This window comes from Stylophora pistillata, chromosome 9 (assembly GCF_964205215.1).
Source record: "Stylophora pistillata chromosome 9, jaStyPist1.2, whole genome shotgun sequence".
In the NCBI taxonomy this organism is placed as follows: Eukaryota; Metazoa; Cnidaria; class Anthozoa; order Scleractinia; family Pocilloporidae; genus Stylophora; species Stylophora pistillata.
The window spans coordinates 18,425,201-18,440,369 of NC_142527.1; the positions used below are offsets into that span (position 1 = coordinate 18,425,201).

Sequence of the window (15,169 nt, forward strand, 5' to 3'; positions counted from 1 at the left end):
CTAAAAAAATATCTCTGCTAATTAATAGCTGACTGACTTACCGACTTACTGACTGACTGACAAACTGACAGACTGACCGAATTACTGACTTACTGACTCACTCACTGACAAACCGAATGACTGACGGACTGACTGGCTAACAGACTGACTGACTGACTGAATTACTGACTTATTGACCCACTGACTGACAGACTGACTTAATTACTGACTTACTGACTCACTGACTAACGGACTGACAGACTGACTTGTTTACTGACCTACTGACTCCTTGACTGACAGACTGACTGACTGACTGAATTACTGACCTACTGACTCACTGACTCACAGACTGACAAACTGACAAACTGACTGAAATACTTTCTCATTGAACCATTGACTGACGGACTAACTACATTTCTGACTTACTGACCCACTGACTGACAGACTGGCTGAATTACTGATTTACTAACTCACTGACTGACAGACTGACAGATTTGCAGACTCACTGACTCACTGCCTGAATGAATGACTGACAGTCTGACCAATTGACTTACTGACATGCTAACTGACTTATTGACAGACCGACCTTTCTGACCGACCCCGGAAAGACTAGTTAACGGACTGACTAATTGAACTCGGGAGCAGGGGCAGCACTACTTAATGATCTATCCCCTAAAGTATTCTTGGTTATCACCTTTGGGAATGCCAAGAGGATATCCGAGTCATGATCGTGCCGCAGATTTTATATGGACGAAGGAAATGTGGATATGATAAATTGCGCAAATTCTCGGGCTCTATGCTATGCAATATTTTTATATACAATGAGTATAATATTGTATTCTATGCGGTAGCAAACGATTAGCCAGTGCAGTTCGCGAAGCAAAAGTGTGATATGACCGGATTTCGGGGCACAATAAAGCAAACGAGTGGTAGCATTAATGACACGTTACAGATTGGACAGTTAATACCTCACTGAACCATACAATAGGTTATTCTAGTAGCTAAATAGCGGATTATTCGTTAATGTGCCGGGTGAACTGTCTGATTAGTTGTTTTAGTGTGCGATTCTTTTCTTAAAAAGAACTACATGCGTTAGAATTCCTAGCTCTGCCAAAAATGTGTTGATATGAGCGTTTGTTGATAATTTGTGTGTCATAGCTTTTAGTAAGGTTTGAAGGCAGTTGAAGCGCTCATATCGAGGATACAACAGAATTAGTAATTGTGAAAGTAAATAGAATTACCTTCATATATCGCACTTTCTCCTGATGGTGTGCTAGATATTGTGTATGGATAGTGTTTAGTGGTTGTAACAGGGCTAACTTCTGGAGATGACCTTTTTCCAAGAGGCTCTGTAATGATAAAAAATAGTTATTACTTAGCTTGTTCAAAAACATCTTAGTGGATTAAAGAAAAAGAAAAACTTTTTTTTCCAACAGATACAGTGGAACTTAACAATTAATCAATTTCACATCTTATAGGTTACATTATTGATTGTTGATTTTAATTCTGCTGCTTGTGATCTCAAGTCACATCACCGAAAAAGCCTTTAAGTTTACCTGAGTTGAAGGTAACCTCGCTGATTAATATCCATTGTCCACTGTAGGTAAAGTTGAACTTTAAAGACTTCCCAACCTGGCGGCACAGCTCAATTGTAACATTGTGGTTTATCGATGATGATGATGATGGGCTTAAAACTTCCTTGGGTTCGAAGACTTGCGTAGTATTAAATACAATCGTACCAAAACTTATTTCAACTTTGGAAAATAACTTGATGTGTGACTTGTCTTTGACGTTACAATGGAAAGTCGCTGAATTGAAGATTCTTTTTCTCAAAAATTTAAATATTATGTAAGGTCTAGGAGTTTCTTTAATATTCCAGCCAATCCAACCCGATCCATTATTTACTGTAAAATCTTCATCGGCCAATCTTCCATCAGTAAGCATCCCCAACCCAGAGGATAGAATGAAGCCTTTAGTCAAACCATCATAGCTTGAATCGGTGAAGTTGTATCTCCCATCCAGGGAGTTACCTCGAAGCATACTGTACGTGAAAAGTCCTAAGTAATGAATAGAAATTTACATGCTAAGCTTCTGTTCACCAATTACGGTAACTCTATTCGCATCTCGGCGATAGTAATAACTGGTCCCTTAGTGCCGCCAAATTAAACAGATACAGAACTGTCAGGGGTGGATCCTGAAAACTTGTTAAGTGGTGGCCAAGCACAACCTCATTACGTACCGGTAATATTTTATTATTCACTAGAAAAATACTAAATGGTCGGGGGGGGGAACACATTGGAGGGGATGAACCTGTTACCATCGCAGCTGTACTGTTGTGGGGGAACATCGAATATATAATGAGGATAATAGGTTAAAAGATATAAACAGGATAAAATGGGTAAAAGTATTAGTTAAGGCGGTTAACTGTGGGGCGCTCGTGAATTGTAATAAACGACCGGACGGTACATGTTTTAAAATAATGAGCTTTAAACTTAAGTTGGTAGTATATTGTTTGGAAACGATAAGCTTACCACTTTTGATTGGACAGCCAAGAAGCTCAAACCTGAAACACACCTGCCTGGAAGGAGGATGTATTTGTGGAATTATTCTTATTGCGTCTGCTACAACTGGAGGTCTCAACACCGAAAGTGTGATCTTGCCGTCCTTTCTTCCCTCAAATACCTGAGAAATCCAAAGCAATAAAGCATGAAACCCTTTTATCCGGTTCGATAAAAATCGTTGTTTTAATGAGCATTTTGTGTTGTTACAGAATTCTTTGCTGCACAAGCTAAGTCTAATAAGAGTATGCTGAGGATCATCCTCTCATTCGGTAAGAGTTTTTTTTTTTTAAGCGTAGCTGTTTGTTAACGCACGCTCCAAACTATGTCTTGAGCATAATGAAAGCGACACTCTCAATTTGACCTTGTATATGCCAGTAGTCTTGGCCTTGAAAATATCTGAACTTCAAAACCTTGCTGTTTGGAGGGGTTAAAACACTCAACAGACAAACTACCTTTACTTTTCAAAATGCCAACAAATGAAAACAAACAAAACAAAACCCTTCAGTATGAATACTTTACTACCACTATTATATCGTGAACGCGACCGAATTGCTTGCTGCACGCGCACAGGCGAATTGTGCCACTCGTAAATAAATGATGGACTTCCCATGGAAGGGAAGAGATGTGGTAGTAGTAGTAGTAATGGTGGTGGTTGTGGTGGTGGTGGTGATAGTATCTTTATTTAAAATCGGTAAAAAATCTTCGGCAAAAGCAATAGCGTTGGTTAAAATTATCAATATACTGTTTTACAAGATTGCCGAGTGAGAATCCAATGACTCGTATAGTTGACCTATTGATCTGATTTCTCTGACATTCTCAGGTAACGAGTTCCACAGACTAGGACCACTGTACAGTTAAACTGCGTTTTTAAGTAACTAGTACACGGCCTTGGCAATGTCAGTTTACAGAAAAAGTCACAGTTTGTGCCTCGCTCATTAATTAGGTCCCGCAAGTACATTGGAGTTAATTCGTTTATGCATTACCATAAAAGGTCAACTAAACAACAAAGTCAACCTAGTCGCCTTTACACTCAAACGGCGGAGAGGATAAAAGATGTCAAACACATGGAAAGATCACTCACAGACTCCCTAAAATTATTTGAAATTTCAGCGATTAGTAAATAGTTTGTTATAATATATTTTGGGATATTTATTTCGACCAAAGTTTGAATGAGCTCTGTCTTAGAGATAAATTTCCTCACACTCTCTGCAATTTGGCCGTTGTATAAAGCCCCGTCTACATGAGCAATTATTATATGGCAGTTTTTAAGTGGCAATTTTTATTTGCCCGTGTAGATGATAAAAAATGATCAATTTTTATGTGATAGCTGCATTTGCTGAAAAGCTGGCGTGTTAGTTTTTATGTGGCAAATAAAAATTCGCACATACAGTTCCCACATAAAAAATTGCTCGTGCAGACGGAGCTTAACGAAAAAGTGTAGATGAATAGCGGTATCGTTATTGAATGGTGAGCTATCGCTATAAAAAAGTTCCTTAAAATGGCCTACCTTAACTCTGTGTGATCCTGCCCCATAATACCAATAATAAAATTGTACTACTTGCCAACCATAAGAAATCCAGAACCTCTCAATCTTTTCCTGACCACCAGCGCGGCCTTGTGTTACTACACCTTTAATTCGTAAAGGGCTGGGTAAGTGGACTTGAATAAACTCTCTGGGGATAGGACCTGTATCATTTTCATGCCGCTCCTGATCAGGGCACCATCCCCCATAACCATCCGAATGATTCAGTCTGGCATTGGTGGCTTCAGCGAGTGGTGAAGAAGACGAAGCACGAATGTTTTCATCCTTTATGCGACCATCTTCCATTCCCAAAGGCAACAAACAATCTTAAGAAAAGGAAAATCAAAGACTGTGGACGAAAGAAAAATGCACTGAAGTATGAGTCTGTTACTTGGAGAGTAACTTCTATACTTTCTTTATCCTTTCCTTTCAAATTTTTCTTTTCTGGATTTAAAAAATCCATACAGATTTTACAGACGAAAACTTGTAACTCGAGTTTTACGCAGTAAGCGATCATTAAACTATAGTTTCTTTCTGCGGTTAAACACGCATCGGCTTGTGTAAGAGAAACCGTTTATGATATGGAAAGGAGTGCTTCACCGGGGACCAAAATATTCGTAGCGCTACACTCGACCAATACTTCCGGGAAACGAATGGCGTATTCTCCTATGTCGCACACATGGTCATATTGAGCAACGACGTCACAATTCCCACCTTTTCAAACTTTGCTGAATGAATTCGGTTTGTTTTTTGTTTGGAAAATTGTCCAAATGATAAAAAGAAAATTACAATCAAGCTTGAGATAGGAATTTTACGTTCTTGGCACTCGAACTAAAATTGACATCCTCTTGCCACTGTATGATATCCTCCGATATAATACCGGAGCTCACTTTTATCAAAAGTGGAAGTAAAAGAGGAAACCTATAAAGCCGAAGAATTCGATTGTAGGACTAAAATTTGGCAAGAGATCTAATTGGTATAACAATAGCTCAACACGTGCATTTCAAAACTTTGTACATTTTTCAGCCGCCTTCTGCCAAGCAACAACGTGAAATCGCCAAACTTTGAGTTGTCCAAGAATGGAAACAACGACTGCAAATCATTTAAGTTCAACTTTAGAACTTAACGCCGCTCACATACGTGATGCTGAAGTTTAGGTGTGGCGCTGCAAGAGACAGTAAACACATTCAGCCGTTTACGAAACGCTTACTATAAATTTTAATTCCTTTTTAATCGACGTTTTCTTCACTGTTGTCGTCCTGACTGCCTAAGGACCCTAATCTTATATTTTGCCCCCGATCGTCTGGTATGAGCAGATCGTCGGCCTAGGCCCAACAACAATCATTCACTCGACTCTGATGATGACTTCCGCACAGGTTGTCGAAACGTCAGTCACTACCACCGACAACAGTCCTTCTCAGGACTACACTCACCCGGACGATCAGACTACACCTTCACATGTTACCCCCGGGTTCAAACCATTTACTGCAACAATCATTTTGGCACCATATCCAGCAAAATGGCGGCCTTCGTTAAAAGAGGAAATTTCCACTAAAATAACTGACCTCCGTGGGAAATGGGAAAGTTTTTGTATCTTTTTCGGCCCCGGGAGCACCCAGACGACATTTTCAATCTAATATACCTATTTCCATAGTCTTGTTGGAGTTACAATAGTAAATTTTTACTTCTTCTGTGGACAAAACATTTAGCCTGGCATCAATTTTTCCAGGACTACAGTCGCCTCTTTATAAAGGCTACGCTAAAGAAGCTTTGTTCACGAGTGTCTCCTTTGTGTTGCTCTTTGGGAAGCTTTGATTGACATCCTACACAATGTCGCGCAACGAAAAGATACAACAGTAAGGGCTTTCAAGGAAAACGTACGTGAACAATTTTCGGTGGAATTTAAGATTTTTCCAACCATGAAAAAGAAGCGCTCGTTTCAATTTGCTCCAGTTGTTATAGTTTTCACGTAAGTTTTCGCCCATGGAAGGTTTGAAATGAGAAAGGAAAAAAAACAAGTATTTTCTTGCGGATACAACATTTTCAGTATGCACCTAGTACTGGCAGACATTCCATATATTTAAGAGGGCAAAGCATCCGAACGAGAAATTTGGCCAAAACTGACATGAAACGGAAAACCACCGAAAATAATGATTATGAAGCGAGACGCAATAATAATGTCTCAGAACTAGAAATAGTAAATATGAAAACTAGCCACAATTACGCCTGCACTTGAGAAGCATTTTTCACAAGTAATAGTCTCCTTTGAAGCTGTCCTATGGAAGCGTGACACCATACGTAATGTCACAAAGTTCACTTCCCCAAATAACAATGACGAAAGATACAGGAGTGACGGCTTACAAAGACAGACCAAGTGGTTGTTAAATTTGCAATCATCCATGGGCCCCTCATCGAAAGAAACAGTAGTATTACTGTCGGTTAAAATGAAGAACGGCGACGTTTTTCGAGCAAGATCGATGAATTCCTCTATTTACTTCGAAAGAGCTTCAACGAAAGACATAATATGATGTCATGACTGGCAAAAACGCTGAAAATATCGTTGGCTCAGTTGTTGTAGTTTGAGCTATGGCGGACGAAATTTAGCGAGTTTTAGTCAAATTTTTCTAGGACATTTCTTGCCGTGGTAGGTCTGAATTGTATTTTTTCTTTTCGTTTAGAAACTAAATTTTAATTGTCAGCAAAAAATTTGTTTTGAAGAACATCAGTTTTCGTCTCAGTAGTACTTTAAGTTTCTGGCATTTACTGTTTGAAAATTCGTAAATGAAATTGCTCTTTCATTCTTGTAAAGAGGCTAGGTATTACACGTCTCTATTTTTAAAATCTAAATCATGAAGTCATATTAATTTGAATGGTATTGAAGCTTCATTCTATACAAGAACACTTTACCAAAGTATAATAATATTTTTTTGCTGTTTTTCTAGTACAAATGTTTTTCTTTAATTAAAAGCTAAGATACAAAAAGTGCCAGTCTGGTTTAACCTCGAGTCGACACATCCATTGAGATAGAGCTCTACTGGCTATAAGCCACTGAATAAGCTTAAAAAATGAAACTTCCTCTTTTAGCTCGCAGCTCTCAGACAAAGCAACTCGGAAAAGCTCCAGATTAACAAGCTTTTCGCTTTGTTGCTTAATCGCTGTAGTCCTTTCATGTAGCAACTATAGACAAATCTCCCAGTACGTTGAGAGAACACGAACCAAACGCAATTCGATTACTACTAATAGGTAATAAGATCCAGTTGTTGGTTGATCATGACCCAGGACACTCAGGGGCAAATAATCAGTCGAAAGGAAAGATGGTTCGACGCGAAAGATGCTTCACGGGCATTCGGGTCGAACCAAGACTTTAGTTTTCCTCTCCTCGATTATTTTCTTTCCTCCTGGGTCTCCGAGGATGGTTACCTTGAGAAATGACTTGTCGTAAACACATTACAATGAAACTTCCAATGACGAGATGAATTCGAAACATCTTTATGCTGATCATTCCAAAGCGATCTGAGAGAACTCTATAACAAGTGATTAACTAAACGATTCAGCTTCGCTTTGCCCATCAACGGTAATATTTTTCATTCTTATGGATTATGCAAACAATCACAATTTCAATCGCAGATATCTTTCATTTTGTTTCTAGAATATAATGTAACATAAATTAATGTCACTCTAACCCACTGCAAGCAAATACATCATTCGTTCTGACCCTCTTTGACCCTTAGAGGAATGTTTTGTATTAGTTCGTTTATCGCGGACTGTCGAGTCACATTTCTTCGTTAAATGTTTATTTTCTTTTCCCTTTTTTCACTTGGACAGTATACTTTTAAAACCTTCAGCGCGTTTATCGGTTGAAAACATGTCAGTTAATACCAAAGCCTACAAAAAGCATTCGCCTTACAGGTTCGTAATATTTGGTTCATCTTTTATGGACTTGATGTACCGTTAGAATTTTAAGATTTGACGCGCCATAAATTGAAAGAGCTCGACTTAATCTCTCAAAACTCCCGATAAAAAAACGAAAGTTCCTATTTTCTTTGCTTCAGGGAAATAGAAGGTGCGAACTGACTGTGAATTTCATTGGAATTTTATCGTTACCCTCACTCACTCACTCACTCACTCACTCACTCACTCATGTACCTATCTCAACAACACATGTGGAATCGCCTCCTGTAGGAGGCAGTAGCTACAAAAATGAACGGTAATATAAACGATAACTGACGTTAAAAGGAAAGTACGGTCTAGAAAAAGTGTACCTTTATCAAAAGTTCCTTACTGGCATTGTCCTAACTGGCTATTCATTTGAGCTAAAAGGGTTTTAGTTGCGAACAATTAATTTCAAAGATCGGCATTTTCAACTTGAAATCCGCTGTCTTTGTTATGACGAAAATATGACGTAGCAATAGGCAAACTCGCTTAATTATATCCATCCTGAGGTGGATGGAAACAAGGAAAATAGTGGCGAGGAGAGCGCTACTGACACCATAAAGCTTTGGAACATCATGTGCAAATGATAACGGCTCGAGCAATACTGATGGCAGTTCACATTTATCATCTATCTCTATAATGTTTAACATTATCAGCAATTCCTTTAAAGACTTGCTTTCTTGATAAACGTGCTCAGGTACCAAAGTTCGGAGTAGGTCCAGACAACACCATACTAAGTCCTTCTGTTATTTTATCTTGAGTAGGGGGACTTCTATTCAGTATGCGACGCTCGGTGCTTGCTGCAGCACCACCTCTCTATATTCTCTTTTTTGTTCTTTTTTTCTTTTTTTTTTTGTTTTTATCCTCTGTGTCTTTCTAGCGGGCTTGGTGAAGAGTAAATGAGATAGGAATAATTTTATCTGTGAGTTTTATTAATAACGGTTAGATACCATTAGTTGTTTTCAAAGTAATCTTTTATTGTAACACAAAGATATCATACATATCCTAATACAAAGTTTAACACTTGCCTCTTGTTTGTACAGTGTTCAACTATACCATTTGCTTAAAATTAAAATGAATATCAAAAATTGTCGAAGATCTTCTTCTAATTTATCAATTTCATGAGGTTTAAATCCCAGGAGTTGTTGAGCGTAATCTCGCCACTTGCCATCGGAAACTTTTCCTACTCAATCGTCTAGTTCCTCGTGGTCTTCTATAGTAACAACAACAATTATTTATCACTATAATATTCCATCATTTTCTATTGCATCTAATTCTCGTTTGGATACTCCTATTCTTGTGGCTAATTTTCTGAATAGCGTATTTGCCGATTTGTACGGCAATGTGTAGATGTTTCTCCGGAGTGAGTTCCCATGCTATTACAAAGGAAAAGAAACCCTGTTTAAATGAGTGCTTTAAATTCTACACAGGTCCTTACATGTTCTTCTCAGTGTGGGTTCTATAAACATTAACTGAAGTCTCGTTCTCGTTCTATTAATCCTAGACGCCTTCCTAACTTTTTCCAACTGTAATCCCGCACGAGGAGTGCATCATCTATTAAAAGAAATATTAAAACTCGACATTCTCAAGTTTATCCAATTGTTCTTCGGATAATCCTGATAATCGTCCCACTATTCTCCATTCTTCTTCACTACTATAGTGACGGGGCATCATCTTAAAACGAAACAACTACATATTAGCCAGGAGAATGGCTTTTGTTTGCTTTGTAGGTCGAAACCTCCTCCATTGAAAGAGATTACAGTTCCTCCTGTTACAACGCAAATACAGCTTGCCCTTAGATTTCTCAGATTGACTCCTCATAGATAAGGTAGGACGATATCCACATTCACAGATCATGTTTTGAATCACATCTCTTGTAAAGAATGCATTGCCTTGCTGTCTACCATTATAATAGTAGACTTCATATTTCTTCTCTGGGCAAAAGATAACACAATTTTGTGGACATCTCCAAAACACATCATAGCTGTCTTCCTTCTTTGATTTCAATTCATTCTTGACCCTTTGTAGCTTATCTAGTTCTGCTTGAGGTTGATCATAAAAAAAAAAAAAAAAAACACTGTTCCAGCAATCTAATCTGCTGGTAATAACAGCAGTGATCAAGGTATCTGAGTAGCTGCGCAAAATTTTTTCCTAACTCACCAGATGTTACAACTGAACCATTACATTTTTCATATCAGTATTCATTAATAATTTGTCATCGATAAAAAAAAAGCCGTACATGTATCAGTGGGTCTGAGAGGAGATGATCTCTCCACATGGAGAGCTTTCCACATGTGATCGAAGAGATGTTTATCTGATGTTAATTTCAACGTTAAACACTTGCCGCCGGGTCCCTATTATAATGTTTTGAGGTTGATCCATGGTCAGTTGGCCAGCTTGACCTCTCACGCTCACCAGCAGTACATATAGAAGCGCTGACTATAGTTTGTAGTCAATTCCACTGGCAGATTTACTGAGAGTCAATCAGGATTACGACAGCGAGGTAAGTAAGAGTCGATCAGACTCGATCAGGCAGTCAGATTCAAAGTGGTTAGAGACGATGTCGGCGTTCATCATAGCAAGCCACGATCACCGTTTAACGCTCTGTAATCTTCGTGGTGTTTTTACGATCTATCTTCTTATCTAGACCCACGAACTTTATGGAATCGTGTGCATAAACAACTGGACTTCCCTTACTATTTCAAGACAAAGCAGTATTCCCAAAGGCACTCATTTATTTTAGCTACTGTTTTCTTTATCAAAGAACTGCATGGATAATGAAGTAGGGGCTGTGCGGAAATCTTGCCCTGGTCTTCGTCACTATATTGATATTGGTGTGGGAATTAATGTAAAAAAAAAAACCTTCTTTTACTTCTGTAAGACTGCAACCTCAGTCCAGCAGCATTTGACGGACGGATTCCAACTACAATGAACTTTTGTCATCTATTCATATTTGTGACACCCTTATCACCCATTGTATCAGTGGAATGGCCTTGAAATATAATAAGCTATTATTTCCTTTCCAGGGAATGCTGCCTATCTCGACTAAAGATCAAGGCGTACTAAACGCCGATGTGTACACTATTGCATTTCAATCGCGACATTCCATTTCCCATTAACTCTCGTGATGGAAAGATGTTGTTCATCAGTTTATCAAGGTGACAGTTAGCAAGCGATCAATCTTTCACCATTGTCGCCATGTCACACTATATTAAAGAATTACGTTAAACTGGGTAAAGCAGATCCTGCCTAATAAGTAAGTACCTTCGAGGTGGTAACTCTTGTCAAAACGACTTTCTACCTCACATTTCATACTCTTGCGCCAAGATCGGGAGAAACGAAAAAAGATTGGCAATATAAATTTTGTAATGGACTTAGTGACGAACTGAAGAATTACACTTAAAAGGAGATCTACAGAGAAGATAGCTTTTATAGATTGTTACATAAAATAAACAGACGGTTTGGAGAAGAAAGGGCGTTCCCAAGGTACAGCCCCTTAAAGAGCTACATGCTTTTTGAACAAGTTATCTTAATTGTGTATTCATTGTGGGGAATGAAACTAGAAGTTGCTTACGGATATAGTCACCTCAAAGTAATTTGTGGTAAACGAGCAAAAATTGAAAATAAAGGCTTATTTTTCTGATCAGGAATTCGACAAGAAATTAACCTAAAAACAATGCAAAAAGGATTGAAAAAAAAGAGGGGTAATTTCCAGGAAATACCTATAGGGAGATCAATTCTTACCAGAGCAATTTACTGTCTTCTTTGTCAAGCGCATTAACATAATTACCGCAAAGTTTAATTATCTGTTGAAATTGAACATCTGTTTTCTTGTCGAATTCGCAATAGGAGAGTATGAAACTTATAACAGCCTTATACACATATTTTGTAGAGTTAAATAGACTATTTTCTCACAGTAACAAAAGATAACAGTCACACTAGTTGTGAGATAAATTCGCTAAGGAAATAGAAAATAATCAACTACCAGCCTTATTACCAGCCTCCGCGTTAGCACGGCCTCAAATCATTTATTCAATTAACGTACACTCTAATTTTGGGAATGCCAAAGACCCTTCTTTCAGTTCTTTACGATTTGAGGCTTAAAACGTTCTTAACATGTTCTTTAAGCTGTGAAAAAACCAGGAAAGATTTATTACTCGACGTTTCGGGGTCATCGTGACTCCATTATCAAGAGACTAGTTTAAAAACATGCAAATAAGGAAAGGTACAAGAATAGCATAAATTAGACTGAACGGCTTAAACAAACACCTTGGCGCGGATGGAATCCGTTTGCACGTTCAGTGTTGGCTTACGCATGCGAATATACAACATTTCATTAACAAGGCAATCAAATTTGCCGTTACATTTCGTGATGACGTTGAATTGCTCGATCAAGCGTTCAGGCATTTCACTATTGTGCTGGAGGTGGTAGTGTTTGTAGATAGAAGATGATTTCCTTGTGTGCCCTTCTACGCGCTCGTGTAAGTGACCACGAGTATAGCCCACATACCCTGCATCACACAGGTTACATTTAAATTCATAAACGACACATTGTTGGTTAACAATAGGGGGCTTAATTTCGTGTTGCTTAAGCTGTTGATCGAGCTTAGGGCTAACGAACACTGGTTGGACAGTCACGCTTAACTTCGAGCTTAGACTGTTCAGTTGTTGTTTAACATGATTAGCTGACGACTGGTCCTTGAAGGGTAACACTAATCTCACAGTCTCCGATGGTACGTCTGGTGATGGACAGGGTTCTGCAGATGAAATCCTTCTCTCAACGAACCGCTTGATTGTAGTTTCAACCAGTGGCTTTGGGTATTTCAAGTTATGAAAAACCCCTCTAAGGCGGTCACATTCCTCGGAGAAGAAAGACCAGTTAGAAGATAATCGATAAGCGCGATCCACCATGGTGTTAACTAGGCTGCGCTTGTACTTAATGTCAACATGACTCTGGAAATGCAGAAGGAGACCCGTGTTGGTTCTTTTGATGTAGACCTTACTCTCAATCTTTGGTGCACGGTTAAGCAGTTCAATTCCTAGAAAGGGAAGGGTTCCTTCCCGTTCGACTTCCATGGTAAACTGGAGGGAGGGATGGGTAGAGTTAAGGGTGTCTAGAAACTGGCCAGCGGTCACCCTATCAGGCATTACGGTCAGGGTGTCATCGACGTACCTCCGGTAATAGCGCGGAAGTTGACCGTGTCGTTCGAGGTTTTCCTCAATCGAGCACATGAAGACGTTAGCCAGCAACGGTCCAAGGGGAGAACCCATAGCGACTCCATCTGTCTGCTCATATAAAGCACCGTCAAACTGGAAAAGCTGGTTTTTCGTAGCTGCTCGGAGGAGGTCGATTAGGTCCGCTTTAGAGATGTTCAAGCTGTGCGTCTCGTTGAACCAATCCTGGGCAAAGGCTTTTTCAGCTAAGATCTGTATTGTTTCCTCCAATGGTACATTTGTAAACAATGAGATGACGTCATAGGAAACTAAAATTTCGCCGTTCCTGATCTCGAAGCCTCGTACTTCATCAGCAAAGCGGAATGTGTCTGTCACTGTATATTGGTTGCACGACAGGCTCGCACACTTGTATGGCTTGCCGAAGACACATAAAGAACAGTTGGCCGTGCGGCCAATACTCTCTGCTACTAACACCTACAATTACTCGCTAGCGAAATGGCTTGACGACAAATTGAAACCCCTGTCGTGCAACCAATATACAGTGACAGACACATTCCGCTTTGCTGATGAAGTACGAGGCTTCGAGATCAGGAACGGCGAAATTTTAGTTTCCTATGACGTCATCTCATTGTTTACAAATGTACCATTGGAGGAAACAATACAGATCTTAGCTGAAAAAGCCTTTGCCCAGGATTGGTTCAACGAGACGCACAGCTTGAACATCTCTAAAGCGGACCTAATCGACCTCCTCCGAGCAGCTACGAAAAACCAGCTTTTCCAGTTTGACGGTGCTTTATATGAGCAGACAGATGGAGTCGCTATGGGTTCTCCCCTTGGACCGTTGCTGGCTAACGTCTTCATGTGCTCGATTGAGGAAAACCTCGAACGACACGGTCAACTTCCGCGCTATTACCGGAGGTACGTCGATGACACCCTGACCGTAATGCCTGATAGGGTGACCGCTGGCCAGTTTCTAGACACCCTTAACTCTACCCATCCCTCCCTCCAGTTTACCATGGAAGTCGAACGGGAAGGAACCCTTCCCTTTCTAGGAATTGAACTGCTTAACCGTGCACCAAAGATTGAGAGTAAGGTCTACATCAAAAGAACCAACACGGGTCTCCTTCTGCATTTCCAGAGTCATGTTGACATTAAGTACAAGCGCAGCCTAGTTAACACCATGGTGGATCGCGCTTATCGATTATCTTCTAACTGGTCTTTCTTCTCCGAGGAATGTGACCGCCTTAGAGGGGTTTTTCATAACTTGAAATACCCAAAGCCACTGGTTGAAACTACAATCAAGCGGTTCGTTGAGAGAAGGATTTCATCTGCAGAACCCTGTCCATCACCAGACGTACCATCGGAGACTGTGAGATTAGTGTTACCCTTCAAGGACCAGTCGTCAGCTAATCATGTTAAACAACAACTGAACAGTCTAAGCTCGAAGTTAAGCGTGACTGTCCAACCAGTGTTCGTTAGCCCTAAGCTCGATCAACAGCTTAAGCAACACGAAATTAAGCCCCCTATTGTTAACCAACAATGTGTCGTTTATGAATTTAAATGTAACCTGTGTGATGCAGGGTATGTGGGCTATACTCGTGGTCACTTACACGAGCGCGTAGAAGGGCACACAAGGAAATCATCTTCTATCTACAAACACTACCACCTCCAGCACAATAGTGAAATGCCTGAACGCTTGATCGAGCAATTCAACGTCATCACGAAATGTAACGGCAAATTTGATTGCCTTGTTAATGAAATGTTGTATATTCGCATGCGTAAGCCAACACTGAACGTGCAAACGGATTCCATCCGCGCCAAGGTGTTTGTTTAAGCCGTTCAGTCTAATTTATGCTATTCTTGTACCTTTCCTTATTTGCATGTTTTTAAACTAGTCTCTTGATAATGGAGTCACGATGACCCCGAAACGTCGAGTAATAAATCTTTCCTGGTTTTTTCTATGCCTTTGCTTTAGCAAATCCCTGCTGATCAAGTTTAA

At 39.7% G+C, this 15,169-nt stretch overlaps 3 protein-coding genes across 3 annotated transcripts in view; 1 reads left to right on the forward strand and 2 right to left on the reverse strand.

Moving 5' to 3' along the window:
* LOC148723622 (discoidin domain-containing receptor 2-like) overlaps nucleotides 1-7,614 on the reverse strand; it is an 18,654-nt gene extending 11,040 nt beyond the window's left edge. The window contains exons 1-5 of the mRNA XM_088734467.1: nucleotides 7,483-7,614; nucleotides 4,048-4,388; nucleotides 2,511-2,661; nucleotides 1,536-2,036; nucleotides 1,221-1,328 (exon numbers count right to left, since the gene is read on the reverse strand). Of these exons, the coding sequence (XP_088590593.1) occupies nucleotides 1,221-1,328; nucleotides 1,536-2,036; nucleotides 2,511-2,661; nucleotides 4,048-4,388; nucleotides 7,483-7,564 (1,183 nt within the window). The 5' untranslated portion in view covers nucleotides 7,565-7,614. The remainder of the gene's footprint in view (nucleotides 1-1,220; nucleotides 1,329-1,535; nucleotides 2,037-2,510; nucleotides 2,662-4,047; nucleotides 4,389-7,482) is intronic.
* A 4,158-nt stretch (nucleotides 7,615-11,772) lies between these two features.
* On the reverse strand, nucleotides 11,773-13,266 carry LOC148723624 (uncharacterized). The gene has a single exon (XM_088733040.1). It carries the CDS (start codon nucleotides 13,264-13,266, stop codon nucleotides 12,253-12,255), a length of 1,014 nt encoding a protein of 337 aa, XP_088589166.1. The 3' UTR covers nucleotides 11,773-12,252.
* Nucleotides 13,267-13,990: 724 nt separating this feature from the next.
* On the forward strand, nucleotides 13,991-15,004 carry LOC148723625 (uncharacterized). The gene has a single exon (XM_088733041.1). The coding sequence runs from the start codon at nucleotides 13,991-13,993 to the stop codon at nucleotides 15,002-15,004; it is 1,014 nt and encodes a 337-aa protein (XP_088589167.1).
* Nucleotides 15,005-15,169: the final 165 nt, after the last annotated feature.